Consider the following 21,833-nt stretch of genomic DNA (forward strand, 5'->3'; position numbering starts at 1 on the left):
GGAAGCCAGAGGCACAGGAGACGATGATGTAATCTGGAAGGCTAGACTTTTAGGGTGTCCAGCAGCCTGGGGAAGGATGGAGGATGGATCTCTGGAATGATCCTTTGGTGGAGGGTGGCCCCTGGCAGAATGAACTGCATTGGCATCTGCCCTGCCTTCAGAAAGCTCCAGGCTAATTAGAGCAACCGTATCAGTTGGGCTGCTGGAGTAGTGGAAAGGTGGAGCCTTAGCCTTAGGCATCTTGGCTAAGCCTATGGAGATTCAGGTGTGTGGAACAGCAGATGTCTCTCAATGGTCATCTTCATAGATGAATATGCATGAGCTGATGGGTAGGGGTGCAAGGAATAAGGATGATATTGGTATCCAAACCAAGGGACACAGGCAAAGAAAGAAAAGGATGGTATCTTCTGGGTGAGAAGAAAAGTCAAATGACTTTGATAAAAATATTAGATAAATGAAGGGGTGGAGTCAGTAGGTGTCAACCATGAGCAGGTGGTAGAAGGTGAATAGGATAAAGTATCATTATAGTCCTTTTCCAAATGAACTAACAAGTCAAATGGTTGGAATAGGTAGTTCTATGGTCAGACTCATATGCCTGACAAGCCACAGTAATCTTATTCAAACCAACCATTGCTACACATTTTGTTGGAAAACTTCACATGGAGTTTAAGTCTGCAAGTTGAAGGTTAGAGCTTAAAATGTACAGTCTTAGAGTCCCCTGATGTACTTTTAAACTTTGTGCAGAATCTGAAAATCGTGGATAAAATAGCTTCGAATTTCATCCCTCCCAATTTCAGCTCCAAGCTAAGAAGTTGGTGAACATGGGAAGACAGAATTTCTTCTCTTATGATGGAGGGCCTGGGTGGCTCAGTCAGTTAAGCATCTATCTTCGGCTCGAGTCATGATCCCAGAGTCCTGGGATGGAGTCCCATTTTGGAGGGTCCCCACTCAGTGGGGAGTCTGCTCTTTCCCTCTCCATCTGCCCCTCCACCAGCTTGTGCTCTTTTTCGCTCACTCAAATAAATAAATACTATCTTAAAAAAAGAACATTTATGAAATAGTTTAATCAGTTCCTCTTGATATCTATAGGTAAGTGGATATGGCCTTATAAACATGATATATCAGATGTATACTTAAACCTGTGAGTGTGTATTCCTATCATAAATGCCTCCATAGATATGTATGCCTAATTCCTTGGTATTCATTTCCTGAGTGGTACAAATCAGGGTTTGGAACATCCTCCTTTAAGGGCAAAGTGGGCATGCCAGCTGGTACATCAAACCACTTGACAATTTATTCCCAGAAGAAAAGGAGCTGTGGTTCAGATGTAGGCTGGCCCAACTTAAAAGTGGTGGTGTTTAATGATATCTTACAGAGAAGTACCGAGGAGAAATATGAATAGCATGGCTAGATTTAAATCCACAAGAAATTATAACTGTAGGGGCTCCTGGGTGACTCAGTTGGTTGAGTGTCTGCCTTTGGCTCAGGTCATGATCCTAGGGTCCTGAGATGGAGCCCCTCATCGGGCTCCCTGCTCAGTGAGGAGCCTACTTCTCCCTCTCCCTCTACCTGCCACTCTCACTGCTTGTGCTCTCTCTCTGTCAAATGAATAAAATCTAAAAAAAAAGAAAAAGAAAAAAGAAATTAGAATGTGAAAGAGTTCTTCAAACTTGCTCCTGAGATGGTGCCTGCTATGGTAATGACTCATTTCTGTATCCCTGAGGTCGTATGGTCACTTTTCACGTATAACCAGAGTGATGATGAATGAGTAGGTATAACAATGTCTCAGAGACATGCCGAGGTTGTGCCCCATTGTCTGGTGTTCAGAGAAAGTAAGTCTAGATACATTTCAAAAGCCCTTCACTATTAGCATTGCTAAGCTCCTACCATAATCATCAGTGAAATCCTGGTTGCTGAGATCATCTGGTAAATCAAAGGAGCATTTTTGCATTTTCTTGCTATCATTAAGAAACATCTAGTCTCAGCACAGTTTTCCCAAAGGTGTTTAGGATTTGGGGGGGGGGGTGTTCTTTTGTTATAATTTCAAATTTATAGAAATGTTGCAGGAAGAGTACAGAGTACTCCCATATATCCTTTACCCAAACCCACCAATTATTTACATTTTTCTTCATTTGCTTTATTATCCTGTCTTTATATATATGTTATAATATATGCATGTATATTATTTTCTGACCAGATGAAGGTAAACTGGACATCGTGCCTCATTATTTCTTAAACTAGCATGCCATAAAAAGCAGGCATTTTAACACATAATATTATCTAATTCAAATTCCTTTTTAAAAAAAGATTTTATTTATTTATTTATTTGAGAGAGAGAGCAAGAGTGTGAGAGAACACAAGCAGGGGGGAAGGGGAGAGGGAGAAGCATACTCCTCGCTGAGCAGGGAGCTCCATGCGGGGCTGAATCCCAGGACTCTGAGATCACAACCTGAGCCATCCCAGGCGCCCCTCTAATTCATATTCCATACCCAAATTTCATTAATTATCAGAATAATATTCCTTTATAGCTCCTTTTTCCCCTAGTCTAGAATCCTGTCCAGGATTATGCATCGCATTTAGTTATCATGCCTTGTGTTGGTGCCTATTGGTCAGGAAATACAAGGAATACATCTGTTGTCCAACAGATTTGGATTTGTGGATACTTGCTTCAAGTTTCTATATTAGGCGCTGGGAAAGCAGTTTGGTGCTTAGTGCCCTCCTGCCTTTAATAGTGTTTGAATCTATGGCTTTACTTTCTCAAAAGTCTTCAGAGTCAACCACGTGTGCAGTTGGAGAGGGAGCCTTGCTTCTGAGTGTTTCTTCATCTGTAGTCGCACTTCATACGGACTCATCATTTCTGTTACAGCTAAGCATACATTAGACACCGAGGCCTGATGGGTGAGGCCAATATCAGGGAGCAGAGGCTGGGGATCCAAGAGTCTGCCCTTTCACTTGGGGTTGCTGGCCACTCTACTCAAAATGAACCTTGATGGCTCGTTTTTTTGAGTCTATGTCTATCCAGTTTTGTGGAAAGGCCTCAATCTGTGCATCTCGCATCCATCTGCCCCCTCTGTGATCTGCAATCAACCTGGGGGCAGGGCTGGGGATGGGTTGGGGGGGGTGAGCAGAGTGTTCACTCTTAGGGCAGCATGGCCCTCTTGTGGCAGACATTTGTATATCCTGGGGAAAGTATGTCCTATAAAAGGAAAGCAAGAGGAGGAATAAGAATGTTAGAGCCTTGTATCAGTTTGCTGGGGCTGCCATAACAAAGTAACATAGACTGGGTGGCTTAAGCAGCAGAGATTTATTTTCTCACAGTCCTCGAGTCTAGAAGTCTGAGATCAAAGTGTTGGCAGAGTTGATTTCTTCTGAGGCCTCTCTCCTTGGCTTGCAGATGACTACGTTCTCCCTGTGTCCTCAGATGTCTTCCTTCTGTTTGTGTGTCTGTGTCCTAATCTACTCTTCCTGTAAGGACACCAGTTATGTTGGATTCAGGCCCACTCATATGACCTCATTTTACCTTATTTACCTCTTTTAAAGTCCCTATCTCCAAATATAGTTTCATTCCAAACATGTTGAAATTCAAACATGAATTTCAGAGAACACAGTTCAGCCCCTAACAGGTAGAAAGATCTTAGAGATTCTTTTGCTCAAACCTATCATTTTAGAAGACAAGTTAACTGAATTGTTCAAGGCCATGCAACTTGAAAACGGCAGAGATCCAGCATTTACAGAATTCTCTCCACTACCCCTTTGTGTCTGGAAAAAGGCCAAAGCGAACTGAAAATGTGTCTAAACTGAAAGAGAAAGCTCAAAACTGTATAGTATGAAATTGACTAAAAGGCCAGAATCGATGCCTATTTTACTCAGGCTTTTATTTTTTATTTATTTTTTAAAAGATTTATTTACTATTCATGAAAGAACACACACACACACACACACACATATATATATATATATATATAGAGAGAGAGAGAGAGAGATAGAGAGAGAGAGGCAGAGACACAGGAGGAGGGAGAAGCAGGCTCCATGCCGGGAGCCCGACACGGGACTCGATCCCAGGACTCCAGGATCGCACCCTGGGCCAAAGGTAGGTGCCAAACCACTGAGCCACCCAGGGATCCCCTTTACTCAGGTTTTTAAAAGAGTTGTTACATGGATAAAAATGTAAATTAAAAAATTTAAGAAGCATTATATATTTAAAAAACTTTAAATGGAAATAAGATGCAATGAACATAAAACCTGGTACAGACACTAACACCTGATTATATACATATCTATGTTTTTATGATGGTAATCACGAAATATCTGGTCTTTTGTCTTCCTGCTCCCCTTTGTGTTTGCTACAGACATTTTCATTTATATCATTACATCTTCCACGTGATTAAATTGCTCAATGGTTATACATTTTCTCCTGTTGTTATTGCACAGTTAGGTAAACCATCTTCCTGTCTGTTCCTCTCTCTCTTTGCTGTCATACATTGATATGGCTATAAAGTAAAGCATGTAATATTTATTAAATGCCTACACTACAAAATGTTTAACATATAACTTTTCACAAATGTTTTTGAAAGTTCAAACTTCCTCAGAAAAATTGCAATAGTACAATACCCATATGTCCTTTATCAAAATGACTGGTTGTTACTATCTTGCCGCATTTCCTTTCTCTCTCTTTCTCCATACATTTATTTATGTTTCAGTTTATATTTATACATGTCATGCTTTTCAGAATCTTTTGAGAATAAGTTGTGTACATCATGCATTTTACCCCTTCAGAATGTATTTTCTAAGAATAAAGATATCATTTTATTTAACTGTGGTATAGTCATAAACTTCAATAAATTTAACATTGATAAAATTATTTTATCTTAATTGAGTGTCCATATTCCAATTTTGTCAAGTGATTTAGTGATGACCTTTATATCATGTCCTTCTCTTCCAATGCAGGATGGTATTGCACGCAGATGTCATATCTCCTTAGTTTCCTTTAGTCTTAAACATTTCTCTAGTCTCCTTTTTTCTTTTATGATATTAACATCTTGGAAGAATATCATCCCCTTCTATTTTTATTAATAAAATGTTTCTTACTTTGGGTTTCTATAGATGTTTCCTTATGTTTAGAGTCAGACTAGATATTCAGGTTAAGTGGGCCAGAATAAGACAATGTCCCCATATTGTCTGGCCATATCCCCAGACAAACCAAGAAACTCTGGAGTCAAAGAGGGTGCTGCCTATACTTACACTGAGATAAAGGCGTAAACGTGAATCATCTCAGGTAAGCTGATGACTCTCTTCATCAGCTGGAATGTATGATGTATGATGACCCTCTTCACGTAAGAGATGCAAATATGCATTTTACAATGTGCCTGTAGAAACTCGATTGGTTAAGTCACTTGCCAAAGAGGCGGGACCAGAACCTAACCTCTTGGCTTTCTAACTCTAACAACACCCATTTCCCAGGCCCACCCCCAAACTAGTGCCATTCAGCTGCATTTAGTGTACCTCTTCCATATCTGATCATTCTTCAAACCCTATGGAATCTATCCCAACAATCTCTTGAATTAGCAAATTCATTCAGCAACGATTTCTTCTTCATGCATATGATCTCCATTCCTACCGAAAAATCTTTCACTAGTGAGTAGTCATGAGGATTGTTGACAAATATGCCCATTCTTGCTCCTTCCAGGCACATGGAAGGACTTCATTTCTTAGAATACTGGAAGTTAGGTGGGGCTGTGTGACTTGCTTTTGCCAATGTGATGGGATGGGGTGGAAACTTTATAAGCCAGAGTATGCTCTCACTTTTCCTCTATGATGACCAGCAATGTTTCAGGTGGTGGCAGCTCTGACAGCCTGTATGCTGGAGAGAAATGATAGGAAGTAGAGGTTCCAAGTAGTCCTTCTTTGGATAGGCATGTATCACAGGTGACAAACAAACCCTGTTTTAAGCCCCTTAGATGGGGAGATTATTTGTTATTGCAACAGAAACCAGACTATATAGAATGAGTCACGAACTTGCCTTATGTTTTTAATTTTAGTATTTTTAACCAAACTAGTATATAAAAATATTTTTAAAGTCTAGTAATACTGCAAAGTTTAATTTTATAATGAAAAAGAGTTGCCTTCTGTGCTGTCCCTCCCCTCTCTGCTCTACTCTATCCCTCTGCACTCCCCCATTAAATTCATTGAAACGCTCTGAACCCCTATTATGTTCCAGGCACTAAACAAGTGCTGGGAGATAGATGACTCACACAGGACACCTGCTCTTAAGTAGCTCACATGCTAGTGGGAGAGAAAGACTTGAGCTGAGGCTATGAGGATAAGCCCCAAGTACAAAATGATAAGTTATGTATTCAAGTTATATACATTTTTAACCCTTGGCATTTAAATCTATATTAAATACTCTATAACTTTGTGTTCTATAATAAGCTAATACTGTTATTTCTTGGTTTATCAATTGTAGATTTTATGTCTTATTTTCCCCCATGAAAGATGAATTTTCTTAAAGATTTATTCATTTATTCATGAGAAACACAGAGAGAGAGACAATCAGAGACATAGGCAGAGGGAGAAGCAGGCTCCTCACAGAGACCCTGATGTGGGACTCGATCCTGGATCCTGGGATCACTCCCTGAGCTGAAGGCAGACGCTAAACCACTGAGCCACCCAGGCATCCCAAAAGATGAATTTTTTTTACACATATACCCTTCTTACTACCAACCTCATTCTTCTAATTATTTATATCAGCATTTTTAGAAAAATCAATGTGTTTCATCAATAGGACCATGTATATATGGTTTTTCCACCAAGTCAAATAGGATACTTATATTGCGTTCTGTCCTCAATTTTTTGTTTTTCCTGTAGTTACTAATTGCTTTGCTTTTTGTTTGCTTATTTGTCTAGGCACTTGTCATTAATCTCCTCAAGCTTTCTAAGAGAAATACATAGCTTCCTACAAAACTCATTTCTACATGTTAAAATGCATCCGTTAATTTGTCAGTTTCATTTTTTTCCTTAGAGACTTAGACTAGAAGAAAATCTTAGTAGCCAATGAAGCCACATACTACAAGAAAAGTAGAATATAGTAAATAGATAAATTTCAATAACAGGCATGAATTCATATATATACTGGTTCCATCTATTTTATTTTTAAACAATTTTTCCAGGGATCCCTGGGTGGCGCAGCGGTTTAGCGCCTGCTTTTGGCCCAGGGCGCGATCCTGGAGACCCGGGATCGAATCCCACATCGGGCTCCCGGTGCATGGAGCCTGCTTCTCCCTCTGCCTATGTCTCTGCCTCTCTCTCTCTCTCTGTGTGACTACCATAAATAAATAAAAATTAAAAAAAAAATAAAATAAACAATTTTTCCAGTGATATATAATTTTTAGTGAGATATAATTGACATACAACACTGTGTAAGTTAAAGTGGACAGCATAACAACCTGACTTACGTACATTGTGAAATGATTACCGTAAGTTTAGTTAACATCCATCATCTCATATTGATACAGAAAAAGTGTTTTTTTCTTTGTGATGAGAACTCTCAAGCTTTACTCTCCATCTCTTTTTTTAAATATTCTTTTTAAAAAATATTTATTCATGAGAGGCACAGAGAGAGAGAGGCAGAGACACAGGCAGAGAGAGAAGCAGGCTCCATGCAGGGAGCCCGACGTGGGACTCGATCCCGGGACTCCAGGTTCACACCCTGGGCAGAAGGCAGGTGCTAAACCACTGAGCCACCCAGGGATCCCCCTTTTTTGTTAATTTTAAATAGGTTCCACACTCAGTATAGAGCTCAATGCAGGGCTCAAACTCATGACCCTGAGACCAAGACCTGAGCCGAGATCAAGAGTCAGATGCCTAACTGACTGAGCCATCCAGGTGCCCCAGCTCTCCATCTCTTTTAAAAGTGGCTGCACCGCAGCAATAGCAGCAGGACTCTTACCTACCACCAACTTGTATATGCATCCCTAGTGCCCAGATATTGCCCTCAAAGTCACTTCTTCAGCTAAAGAAAACAGAACTCCCTTGATGGAAGTTGATTCCATGTTGGAGCATGAGAAGAACAGACTATCTCTAGAATATCTCATTTCTAAAAAGCAAGGATGCTTTCAAGACCAGTAGGGCAGTGCTGGAAGGACAAAGAAGTTAGTCAGCGGGACTTCCACTGACCATGCTGGAATAACATCCACATAAAATAAACAGAGTGAAGATTATGCTTAATTCAAATAAGTTGAGCCTATAAAAGATGGTATTTATGATATTGATCAAAAGGCAAATTAGTACAAAATATCCCCCAAAATGTTTGTAAAACAAAAGCAGAATGAATATAATAGACATTTAGTTTTTATTGATTTTAACAAGTTGGAAAATGTTAGCATATACGGGTAATTTGTTTCTTCTATAAAGCTTCCACACATAGAAGAAACAAATTACCCGTATATGCTTCCACAAGCTTCATAGAAGAAACAGATTCCTGCCTGTTTCTGTCTTTTTTCTATCTGCTTCGACAGGAAAAAGTGAGTCCGGGAAATATAGGAACCATACAGGGTCTGGCAAGAGCAATGAGCAGTGCTGTTCATCTAAAGGGGAACTATTGTGGAACTGCTGTGGATGTCCTGACTACACCCCTGAGCACTCAACCGCTTCTGTTCTTTCTGGTGCATCTTCCCACTGCCAGCAGTTGGGGCCTTTTCCCCACAGGGCATCATCAAACCAGCCCAGCCCATGTGGAGCCTACTTGGGCTGTCCTGTGGCAAGGCCAGAAGTGCCCTGTGATCAGCCATGGGAGTGGTGGGTAAATCTCCATCTCATTCACTGTTGGGTGGGGTAGCTCTAAGGTACCTGTTCTTTTTTTTTTTTTTTTTTTAAAGATTTTATTTATTCATGAGAGACAGAGAGAGAGAGAGAGAGAGAGAGAGAGAGAGGCAGAGACACAGGCAGAGGGAGAAGCAGGCTCCATGCAGGGAGCCCTACGTGGGACTCGATCCTGGGTCTCCAAGATCATCCCCTGGGCTGAAGGTGGCACTAAACCGCTGAGCCACTCGGGCTGCCCTAAGGTACCTGTTCTGAGCTGTCTCTCAAGGTCTCCAGCATGACTAAACTGCATTTCCCCATCATGGAGACCTGCTTATTATCACCAACTCTGTTTTGCCTTCCCTATCTCCCTCTTACTGCCCTACAAGTGCTTCCTGGAATCACCTTCCAAATAAACTACTTGCACTTTAACTCTTTTCAACCTGTGCTTTGGGAGAACCCAAACTAAAATAACCAAGTAGAGGGGAAATCCAGCTGTGGTTGTCATATTTTACAACCACTTAAAAAATTCAACAGCAGGTTCCGAAGTCATAAACCAGCCAAATATCCCACAGAAGCAGCTAACTATACCATCTTTTTCTCATAAGAAAACCCTGCTAATTATAGTAAAATTCCAATAAGAAATATTTACATTAAAATATTTTGTTTATTTATTTGACAGAGAGAGTGTGAGTGTGAATGCACAAGCAGGGGTAGCAACATAGGGAGAAGAAGAAGCAGGCTCCCTGCTCAGCAGAGCTCAATACCAAGACCCTGGGATCACAACCTGAGCTGAAGGCAGACACTTAAATAACTGAGCTACCCAGGTGCCCCAGAAATATTTACATTTTTAACAGCATCGGTAGATGGGAGCAACAATAGATGGGAGCAAGATATCATGATAGTACCATTGTCCTGCTATAGGACAATGCAAATCATACAAATCTAGAGAATCTATACCTTTGGAGAAAAATACTAACTTTTAAAAACAAAAATCGAACCGAGAGAGACTTAAAAATCCTATTCTGTGTTAAGTAAAACTTAATTATAAAATGGGTCTTAGTCTGATGATCAACGGCTTGGGTTTGAATAACCTTGAACCATACAACCATGTCCCACGTTCAAACCAAAAGCTAACTTAGTCAACACTCCAAATTCAATAGCTGGTGATCTTTTTCTCTGAAGTCATTCAGTTTCTCCAGAGAATAATCCCAAATCCTGCTTGGGGAAATATATGCCTGGTGACCAGCATCCTGGAAGTGAAGGGGTAAATGGAAATGGGGATTATAGAGCACATCCTTCGTGATGCATCTGCTCCCTTAACTCCTTTGTTTCAGTAAGCTTTCATCCTGTCCTTAGCTGTGCCTGGTGACCTTGAACTCATGACCTCTCTTGTTCAATTTCATCAGAGAATAACTTCTTATCTCCTGTCAATGATGGGGGGTGGGGTAGTTGCCTGCCGTGCAGGAATGAGGTAGGAGACCTGAAAGTCTACGTGCTCCTAAGCCTTGGGTTAACGCTCTGGTTTCCAACTCTACTCTTCGCCTCCACCTTCTATTGTATCTGGTACATCCAGTTCCTAAGCTTTTCTGAGAGTCTCTGGTATAAACCAGCTAATTTTTCTTTCCCAGTCTCCTCTGTGGCATGTAGATTTCGACTTTCTCCACTCTGCTGTGTCAGTTGCCGCCAATCTCTCTGTTCAGCCTTCTGAAAATTTGTTGGTACATCTTGTCCGCTGTGATCTTTTCTTCCTTACTTTTGTGGAGTTTTAATCTAAAAATAAATTCTTTGCTGCCATTTTTGGTAGGGCTTGGGGAAAGGAGTGGAGACGATGCTCACATTCAAGCCATTGCAACTAATGGGAAGCCCAGCCCTTTCTTCAAACTTTCCTTTTTGGGACCCTTCTTGCCAGGCTCTCCTCAGTTCAGACTCTCCATATTCAGGGAGCATATGGCTCACTCCACTGCACCTCACATCAGTTGTTCTCACACCTTGTTTAGGCTGTTCTGTCATTCTAACTTCTCTATCTACCCTACACACTACTTACTGCTGCTTTTTAGGTACAAAATCCACAGCATTTTGGTAAGATCTCTATTTCAGAACTTATTCCAGATTTCTGTGTGTTTTAATTTAGTTGGGTAGGAATTTGTCTCCCTGCTCCTTGAGGGTAGGGACTTGACTTTGTTCAATATTTATCTCCCTGAGACTGTGCTTTGTGAGTAAATATTTCCTAACTGTTTATTCTACTGGATTAAGTTGAAATAATATTTTTTCCTTTGTTATGTTTCTGGGATATCTATTTTTCAAATGGGATTACTATGTGTGGTAGACTGGGTTGCTGGTCCCAATTCTTCACGCCAATGTAATAGTTACACACCCACACCCTTGCCATGGCCTCCGGGTGGACCATGCCTCTTCCCTGTGTCTTGACTTTGGCCATGGCCATGTGATTTGCTTTGACAAATGGGATGTTAGCGAGCAAGCTGCAAACAAAGGCTTGGAATGAGACTGTGTGGCTGGGCTCTCTCTCTTGTCCTTCTGTCATTGCTAGTTCTAGGAGGATGAAAGACATTCGGAGCAGAGTTGCCCCAGCTGACTGGAAGACCTGCAGCTCGAAGGAGAGTTATCCAGCTGACCTGAAGACCTGGGAGTGTAGTGTTAAATATTTCTTCTTGTATCCCACTAGTTTTGGGGTCAGTTTGTTCTGTAGCAATGGCTGACTGATACACGTTGTCAAAGGGAATGAATGCTTTTGTAGCCATTGTTCTGTGTTGGTTTTGCTCTCTAGGAAGCCTGAAACCAATTTACCATGCCATCAGCATAATATATGTGTATCTACAAAAAAAAAAAAAAAAAAACTCATGTGGCTCTCCCTGATTTGATTATAAAACGTATTTTTAAATGGCTTAAGAAAACAGAACAATAACCACACCACCACCACAACTCTCGACCTTACCTTAGATTCATCCTAGACTGAATTCATTACATTATCTTATAGTCTTTCTAGAGAAATAATAAACTCATCAAAGATCTGTGTCATTTTCTTGATCTTTGATAACTATGACTTTAATTGGTAGTATAACTATGTACTTATGTGCAATCTATACAGTTGTTATGCAGTATTGCTAATCCTTATTTTTAGGAAGACAGCCCTTTTGTAATGATCTTTTAAATTGGAGATATTACAAAATATTTATATTTAGGAACATTTTCATCAACAGTTAGTTTCTTTCAACACCCACAACTTAGTTTTAAATTTGTTAAAGCCTGGCTTTGTTATTTCCAAAATACAAAATAAAATGAAACATAGTGGCAAAAATTCTTTCATATTCTGTAATTGAGAGTTGGCCAATTTGTTAAATCTTTTAGGCTGCAAGGATTTTTTCTTTAGTTCAAAGAATCAATGATGCCAATGCCCTGGTGGAGTTCTACTCATTTGTCCTGCTCCAGAAAGGATGTCAGAATCCACAAGAACAAGGATAATATTATATGCATGGTTATCATGATAACCATGCATCTGTTTCTTAAGTTATTGTACAAAGGACGTTTTCCCATAAATATGCATGGGTGTTAGAAAGAGCTTGCTGGCAGCACACATCACAGTTTTTCGAGATGGGCCATTTATTTTGCATCCGTGGTTAAGAACCCCTAACATAAGGAGGGTTCCTACTGTCACGCTGTAATTATGCAAAAGAGCTGCTTAAGTAATCAGGAAAAAAAGAAACTGGTGTTGAAAAGGTCTATAATTGAGAGGTTGACGGAGAGGGGAGACAAAGCGAGGGGTCCTCGGCCTTTTGAGCTAGTCCAAGTTTAACAAGCTGCCTTGGGCTTCCTTCACAATTCCCAGAGGAAGCAGTCGGGCCTCTCTTGTCCTCCTGACCCTCCATTCAATCACAGAGCAACAGGCTTTGACAATCTGAGAACAAAGGCCCCATTGCCCAGTTTAACCTTCCAACCCCGGGGCTGTATGGTCCGCTAATCCGGCGCACAAAAGCGGACCCGCTGCTCTTTTATTCTCCGGGGGGCTGGGCCCAGCGCGGAGCTCGCCGGCTGACCGGCTCTGGAACTTCCCAGCGGCGCGGGGGCGGGCGCGGGCCGGGCCCGGGGTTTATTTAGCGGCCCCCCCCCCCCCCGGGCTCACGGCCCCCGGGAGCCGGCTTCGCGCGCGGCCGCCCGCACCGGAGCCATGTACCGGCGCAGCTACGTCTTCCAGACCCGCAAGGAGCAGTACGAGCGCGCCGAGGAGGCGCCGCGCGCCGAGCCCGACAGCCTGGTGGAGGGCCGCGCGGCGCCCAGCCTGGCGGCGCTGCAGGGCCTCGGGGAGCGCGTGGCCGCCCACGTGCAGCGGGCCCGCGCGCTCGAGCAGCGCCACGCCGTCCTCCGGCGGCAGCTGGACGCCTTCCAGCGCCTGGGCGAGCTGGCCGGCCCCGAGGACGCCCTCGCCCGCCACGTCGAGGGCAACCGCCAGCGCGCCCGGGACCTGGCGGCCGAGCGCACGCGGCTGGAGCGGCAGGGCGCGGAGGCGCAGCGCACGCTCGACGAGTTCCGCAGCAAGTAAGCGGGCGCGGGAGGGCGCGGGCGGCGGGGGCGGGGGCGGGCGCGGGCGCCGGGCGGGCGGCCCCGGCCCTCGTCCCGCCGGCCCCCGACCTCTGCGTTACGCGGGCGCCCCACAGGTTGCGCGGAGGGGCGCCACTGACCTGTGCTGTCAGGTTTCGGTATGAGGTACAAGCAATGAGATGCACGGGGTTGGGGGCGCCTGGCTGGCTCCGTGGTAGAGATGCCACTCTTGATCCTTGGGGTTAAGTTCGAGCCCCGCCTTGGGTGCAGAGATTACTTAAAAATAAGATCTTAAAAAAAAAAAAAAAAAAAAAACACAGGTTTTAAGGGCATAGTTCAATGAGTTTTGACAATGCTTGCACCCCTGTAACTGCCTAAAACAAGCAGGGTATTTCCACCACCCCAGAATGTGCCCTCCCATCCCCTCCCAGGCAGTCTGCACCCCTCCTCCACAGAAATCCCCGGAGGCGCCCCGGCTGTACTGATTTCTGTCACCTAGATTAATTTTGCGTGTTCTGGAATTTCACAAAGATGAAATCCTCCGCACGTGCTCTTACACGTCTGGCTTCCTTTTGCTCAGCGCAGTGTTTTAGAGATGGATCCATGTTGTTGGATCCTCACAGCCTTATCGTATAATAGATGATCCTGCCTCTGTTTCGCAGATGAGGAAAGTAAGGCTTTGACAGTGTCAAGATTTGGGGCAAGGTCACTTAGCTAGTGTATCCCTGCCCTGGGATGGAACTCAAGTCTTGGGCACGCTAAGTCTAATCATCTTTACCGCATCATAGATGATACCTGGAAATTATTTCAATGTGTGCCCTCTAGGGTCTTGCTACTTGATGTACGGTCTGTGGACCAGCAGCACTGCCATTACCCAGGAGCTGGTTGGAAATGGAGTTAAGCTTGAAGTTTCAGAAGCCCTGGTCCAGAGTCTGGTCCCCTCTTTCCGTAGACTGAAGAAGATATAAGATCACCTGAAGAACTATTAAAAAGAAAAAAGGATGCTCAGCAATTTGCCACCACCACCTTATAAATGCATGTGCTCTTTTACTCTGCAGGGGCCACTTCAGTGGATTTATTCTTTGGTGCTCCAGCAGGTGTAAAATGGCATGTCCACATCCCAGTGTAATCTGCAGTAGCCTGGAACAAACCTAAATGCCTAGTCCTAGGAGACAGGTTCACAAATTGGGCTTCATTTACGCAGTGAAATGCTATGCAGTTGTACAACAGGGAATAGTGCATTACTATCATTTACTTTAAAGGGGAAGGGGAGAAGAGTAGAATTTTTGCTTGCATAAGGAAAAAGAACAGAAGCAGACATACTCAAAAAACCCAATGACACTGGTTACATATGAAGAGGGGAGTAGGAACAGGGCAATGGGAGCAGTGGAAACTTTTAATGGAAGTTGTTTTTAATGTAATTAAAATATTTGTCTAACCGCATAAGAGATTCATTCATTAAAAGTTATATACATTAACTTAAAAATCCAGATGTCCAGGCCCCACCCTGGACCTCAGGTGTAGCCCAGAAATTTTAAGTTTTATGAGCTCCATGGGTAATTCCAGTGAACAGCCAGGTTTGGGGACCCCTGGTTTAGGGTAGCCAGAGAGTCTTCTCCAAACATGCTCTATGTTTGAGTTTTATGTCCTTAATCTGAATCCTGGGCAGGTTATTCAACAAAGTGTATTGAGCATGTTTATCAGATCATACTCATTGCTTTCATCCTCACCAGTCCTTCTGTTTCTGGGTTTGATCCATAGAAACAGATTTGGAGCTGGAAGAAGGGATAGGGAAATCCACCTGTTGTTATAGCACTTAGTGGGAAAACTGAGGCTTGGGGAGGGCCTGTAGGTGGCAGGTCTTGAACTCGGTTTTTCTTACCCTCCACTTTCTTGGATCCATTCTTGGATTCCTGTGGAGTGAGACCCAGGGGTAGGATCTCATTCAAATGAAGCTCATGTTTTCTGAAGCAAAGGGAAGTGTACACTGGTTCAGACACCCAGGGCAGCTCCATGGGCCAGCAGGAAACCCCACATCCCCGGGGGTCTTTATATATTTTTAAAGATTTATTTACTTATTAATTCATGAGAGACATCAAGAGAGAGAGAGGCAGAGACATAGGCAGAGAAAGAAGCAAGATCACGACCTGAGTCAAAGGCAGATGCTCAACCACTGAGCCACCCAGGTGCCCCCCAGATGATCTGCACCTAGTCATTAGGCCCCAGGCTACTGTGATTTGGCTGGGTGAGCAGGACCCTTTAAGCCCCTCATTGAAGGAATGGCCATGTTGAGTTTTCCTGATCTTTTTCTGATTTCACTTGGTTCTGAGTTAGACGTCCATCATGGAGCTGTCCCTTCAGGCTCTGTGATTTATTTAGTGATTCCTCCTAATTTATTCCTTCCCATTGCCACCTTGAAGATACTTTGATATTCCGACTGAGGTATTGGGATTTAAAAATTATTGCGAAAATGATAGCCCATCCACGTGCATGGATATACACACACCAAGTTTGGTTTTACATTCCTAGAGGTGAGTTGATGGCTAGTGAAAGCCAGGTGAAAATAGTGCAGAAGTGGGAAGTTATATGCAGCCTTGGTAGGCATATTCTCTACTTGGACAGTTGAATACTTTCAAAATCAGGTTTTCAGCACACCGGATGAAGACAAAATAAAGCAAGAATGAAATATAAATGAATAAAACTACCAAAATACATTGATGAATACAGTCAATTGTCCAGATTGCTACAAACCAAAAATAATTATGTAAAAACAATCAGATGATCGAAGCCAAAATTTTTTTTTACTTTATGAATTCATTTATATATTCACTTATGTGAATATGTGAATTTATCATGAACTCTTTATTATGAAATCACTTGTCTTTGATATCTAGACAGCATGAAAATTACCCACGGTAACAGGTTATTTCATTACTTATCAAACATGTTTTTAAGCTACAGAAATTCCTAGATGTTTCTAGCAGGAAAGAGCAATGAGAAAATTTGGATTTTGTTAATAGTTTTATTCTCAAAGCTAGCCATTTAATGGGTAACTAGCCATTAAATAATTTCTGGCTCCGTTAGAGCCACACACAAAAGAAATTGCTAAATGTGACATCCTGGTGGGAAATGTAAAACTTGTACAAACATATTTTGCTTTCTGGTTATAGCTGAGCTTCTTAGGTAGCCTTAGAACTGGGATTGTGCACAGGGCACATATTCCTAATTGTTCTTCCCTGTAGTCAGGACTCTTTTAATTCTGAGGACACAGCAGCATGGTTTTCTAGCACTTCTTTTGATACTTGACTTGTGCCTATGGCGTGGGTGTACGAGGGCCCTGACAGCCAAGCTTTGTGGGTTGGGCTGAGTGCTAATTAGGATTAGTTTCAACCACAAATGGCATAAACTCCAAAGTGACTTTGGCTTATCCAGGATGGAAGTTTGTGTCTGTCTTGTGCTCGCCTAGCAAGCAGTTCAACATGCCACTGTATGGTGTTTGAGGCTCAGAAGGCTCTGTCTTTCCTTCAGGGAATCAGCATCTATGTTTCAGGTGCAGGATGGAGGAGAGGAGGCAGAAGGACACATCCACATCATATCTTACCAAAGATATTTGGAGGCTGCCACAGACTTAGGTTTACCTCCCACTGGTCAGGACTTAGTTACATGGTCACACCTGGCTGCAAGGAAGGCTGGGAAATGTAGTCTTCCCTCTGGGCAGCCTGTGCCCTCCAAACATCAAGGGCCCTGATTCCTGGAAGAAAACCAGGCTGGATATTGGGGGCCACTTACAGGGAACAAGGGGCCTTCTTTCTTTCTTAAGGGGATGAAATTCCCCCTAGAAGGAAACTCTTTCTGAACAGAATGATTTCTGGCGTCTCTCTGGCTCCTTGATCCCTATCATGTTCTACGAGTCCAGGGAAGAAGATGACTAGAAGGAAAAACTACTTCCATTCCTAATACCTGCTGCTTTATCAGTTTCTGTATATTTACATCCCTTCTTGACCCAGGCAGTGTGGTGTGAAAATTAGGGCATAGTTTTTGGTGTCAGATTCAAGTGTGAGTCCTGACTCCACCCCTTTTTTTAGTTTGGAATCTTCCTGAAGACGAGCCTGATCAAGGGGTTTAAGGGCAAGTAGCTTATTTGGAAGGTCCTTAAGGAGCAAGGTTGGGGAACGAGGAAGTGAGACAGGAGGGGAAGGCAGAAAATACTGAGTGCATTATCCAGCAAGTTAACATTGTGGGCATCTGGAGCTCACCTGCCAGATAGAGAACTACTTCAGTTGTCCCAGCTGAGGGTAAGGGAGCTGAGGTATTTATGTCAGAGGTTGAGGGCTGCCTCAGAGGAGGCCTTCGGTGTGCAGGGGTGAGGGCAGAGAGTGAGGGTGAGGTGTTCAAAGCACCTGCCCAAGATCATGGGCAGTTTCTCAGCCTCAGTTTCGTTATCTTTCACATGGGGAACAATGATAACTGCTCTCTTCCAGGGTTTTGTAAGGATTAAATGGCATAATCCAGAAAAACTCACACATGTGGGTTAATACAATAGTGTAGGTAAACCAAACAAGGTCAGGTTAATGGTGTTTGTTGTAGGTCATGGAGGGCAGGCCCCAGTCTCTGTGGCACTACTGTGCTTGGATTAGGGGTGTGTGGAGATACGACTCCTTCCTCCTTGGGGTGGCTGGGTGGGGGGATGGGCCTCCAGGATGGGGACTCCTGGTCCATTCACCACTCCTAGTTACCCCCATGTGTGGTGGCCATGGCACCACTCTGCACGCACCATGCTGTGGAAGAGGTCAGGGAGCGGCAGGCTCCACAATGCAGTATTAGCCTCTATCTTAACCTTAGGGACCTCTCCTTGAAGAGCTGGCATAGCACACATCTCAGATGAAACTTAACACTGACTGTGTGATCATCACGTATGGAATCATGGAAGCTGTCCAACTTTTGCTTTTGTGTCGCATTTGCAGGTATGAAAATGAATGTGAATGTCAACTGCTCCTAAAAGAAATGCTGGAACGGCTTAACAAGGTGAGCTGAGCATGAACCTGAGTTTGAGAACGGAACTTAGTAACTGAAATGACTGTCACACAGCTTCTCTCTGTGTCCTTTTAGGATTCACCTATTTCTTTTGCTGTCACTCTCTTTCTTGATTCATAGCTTCAACTAAGTCTTTGTGTGAACTCACACACACACAAGACACACACTCCTCTCCCTCAACACTCCCCGTCTCTGGAGAGAACCCTTGGCTATTGAGCTTATGGGTTGCTCTAGGCTATCCAAATATGGCAGCATTACAGTGACCAGCTATGGTTGTGTCATTCAGGTGTACTGGTCCCAAATACACCAAACTTAGAGAACTTGCTTTGGCCAGTGATTATTGGGATGCAAAGATGTCTCTACTCCGTTGGCTGAGAGTCTTGAGATTGCTCTTCTGCAAGAGAACTCCCAGAGAACAGAGGAAGAAGTTTCAGAGAGGAAGAAATTGCCATTTCCCTTGAAGCTCTCCCCTCTGGGAATCTGGAGAGTAGTCATGTGGGGGGCACCAGGAATTCTTAGCTTCTTGTTGGAGACCCCACTGCAGAGTACTGCAGGGTTTTCCTTTGCAGGGAGTTTCCTTCATCAGATCCTCCAACATCATCCTAACTGGCTTTTCTGCTCTAGCTAGGGGAACTTGACTACCAAATGGAATAATCCTGGATCTCAGAGATTGGCCACAACTAGGGATGGCAAATAGTTGTCATTTCAGAGCTCAAATATCCGAGCAGAAAGACCCATAGAGACTGTTTCATTGAAGGATTGCTTATTTAGGGCACATGGCTGCTTGCCCCCTTCCCCTCCATTCTATACCTGTAATTCCTCATCAGAACTACTGATAAAACACAGCACCTGTCCCTGCTGTGCCCAGATGTGGCCTTAGGATTCTTCTCCATGTGGCACTCCAGGTAACCACTTCAGATAGTCAGAGTTTAACTCAGGATATTTGCCAGTCCCTGGCTTTGTCCAACCTCTCTTGTCTGGGATGAGTCTGCTAACTGCTGGGAAAGTTAAAACAACAATCTAGGGAAACTGAATTTTGCTTTGTGTATGTTACCTACTACATGATGCTTTTGTGCTCTTCCCTGCATGGGGATATAATGTATTGTCCAAACTAGGACACTGTGTGCTGTCAGTAATTAGCAAGGTCAGTTAATAAAAACAGATTGTCTCAGGCCAGCCACTGTGTGAGTACCCCAGATATAAGCACAAAGGTGGAGGTGAGTGTGCTTAGAAGAGCCCTCAGTGCCCAGGCTCAATGATTGGTCTTGTATTGAGTTGGACCTAGATGGCCCCAAGCCTATTAAAGGTTAAGCTAGGATTTGGGTGTTATTAGCATCAGATATCATCCAGCTGTTTTGCTGATACTTATAGCTCATCCCCATTCCTGTGTTTGGTGGTTGATCCCAGGCTGCCGGATGGGGCTGCCATGGATCATGGTTTCCAGGGACATAGGTGCCTGACACCCTTCACTCAGATGCCAGTTTCAGCTCCTCTCCAGAACCACCACATTTTACTTTGTATTTGTCCTCACTGCAAACAGGGTCCCCTCTGGCCTTAAACTCCTAAGGTTGTCACTCATGCAGTGCCATCATGTGCACTCTTCATAGAAGAGGGAGAAAGAATGTCATCCCTCTTTTTAGTGTTGTTGGAAAGCTCCAGCCTTCTGTTGTTGTTCTCTTATTACAAAAGCAATACATATTCTCAGTAGAAGAAAAGGGTATTGGAGATAATGCTAGGTAAAGGAAAGGCCTCCCACTATTTTCTCCCCCAGAGAACACAGCTGTAACACCTTTGTATATATTGTGATGGGAATGTGGACAACTGAAGCATCAGTCCCATGAGAATATTACAGAAGTTCTGGGGAAAGATGCTACTACCAGCAACTCGGGCCAGAGCAAACACAGGCATCAGCATGTCTATTCCCTGGGTCCAGGGAAACACATTTCTGCCCACAAGGGAGCTGTACGGTCCAGACAAGGAAAGCAGCCTGATAATAGGACTGCCACTCTTGAGTATCTATGAAACTTTGGGTGAACTGCCTCATCTCTCTGAGCTTCTTCATCTCTGAAGTAGGAGCGATAATAATTGCCACCATCATGGAGTGGATGTCTGTCAATGTGCATAGCAAGAATGAAGTCACATAATAGTGTATGTGACTTGCCTGTCACAATTATTATTACAGAGTACTTGATGTGATGGATGCCAGCTTAGTTTCCCCAGAGTGTGGGATTCATGACTCTGGTGGAGTAGGAGGTGATTTTAGGTGATTTTAGATGGCACATGGATGAATAATTGTCTAATAGCTGTGAATTTGTTTTTATGTTTACCCCTTCTCAATAGTAGGTGACCCCAAGAAGTTCCTTTTTGAATTCATGTAAGTAAAAATGAATCAATTTGAAGAAAAATAGGGAGTGACTAATAGTACAGGTGGTACTTGGATGTAGCAGAAATCATGAGCACAACATACATGACACAGGGAGGTGGCTGCATCCGTGCAGTAGCTTGAGGCCTTATACAGTTTTATGGTCATCCATTCTACCCTCAAGAACGACCCAGTCCAGCCCCTACATTGCCAGTGAGGAGGCTCACCCTTGGTGAGGTTCGATGACCTTGGAGCCCCACAGCCCATCCTTGGCAGGCGTAGTCAGGAATATTTTGTGTACTTGGCTCTTTCTCTGCCTCCCAAGGACAGTCGGAATCTCTCTCAGGAGACAGACACAAAGGCAGGTCTCTGGGTAAAAATGTCCCTTTCACGCTTATGGTGCTCCATCCTTATCCCCTGGGCTATCCCACAGACATGCTGAACACACTGGCAGCTTCCTACACGTCTGAAGCTGTACAGATTTGCCTGATCTGCAGGAGGCCCAGTCCAGAAGTGTGGGTGTTAGCGCCCCAGGAGCAGCTCTCAGCTGCTGAGGGGTGGGGGTAGGTGGATGAGTTCCCCAGCTGCCCCGCATCTCGTAGCAAGGGTTCAGAGGTGAGTGCCACAGTCTCGGGGTCCTTAGCACTACTGAGGCGTGGTTGTGCACAGTGGTGATTTGTTCATTATACACCTTTTATTGCCTTTGTTCCTTTCCCTGGATCACTTCCTCCCTTCCAGGGCTTCTTGGAGTAAACAAGATGTACCCAGTCCTTGCCTCGGGGGAGCTCAAGGGGTTGGCCAGGGGAAGGCTGGACCTTCATGTTCTCTGTCCCATTGAGATGGTCACATGAGAAGGTAGAAATGGAAGAGCACATTCACGTCTTGTTGGTTGGTCATATCAGTGATTTGAGTTGACAAATCTTTGAGTGTCTACCTACATCAGATCAACATGGTTTTGACTGTCAGCTCAGTATCAGCGCCCCTTTCTTTTGGTCTTGTAGAAGGGAGTCATCCCTAGATGTGGCCGTGGAAAATGGGGTCCTGGAGAAACCACTGACCCAGTCTGAAGCGTGCTCTGAAAATA

At 43.7% G+C, this 21,833-nt stretch overlaps 1 protein-coding gene across 16 annotated transcripts in view; it reads left to right on the forward strand.

Annotated features, from left to right (window-relative positions):
• BFSP1 (beaded filament structural protein 1) overlaps window positions 1-21,833 on the forward strand; it is a 67,652-nt gene that overhangs the window by 18,017 nt on the left and 27,802 nt on the right. For 14 of the 16 annotated variants that reach the window (XM_077872115.1, XM_077872103.1, XM_077872101.1 and 11 more), the window contains one exon: window positions 18,318-18,378. In XM_077872115.1, the coding sequence (XP_077728241.1) occupies window positions 18,318-18,378 (61 nt within the window). Of the gene's footprint in view, window positions 1-12,967; window positions 13,351-18,317; window positions 18,379-21,833 lie in introns of those variants that run through there. The other 2 variants (XM_077872099.1, XM_077872100.1) reach the window with 1 other exon arrangement.

Source organism: Canis aureus, chromosome 26 (genome assembly GCF_053574225.1).
Source record: "Canis aureus isolate CA01 chromosome 26, VMU_Caureus_v.1.0, whole genome shotgun sequence".
In the NCBI taxonomy this organism is placed as follows: Eukaryota; Metazoa; Chordata; class Mammalia; order Carnivora; family Canidae; genus Canis; species Canis aureus.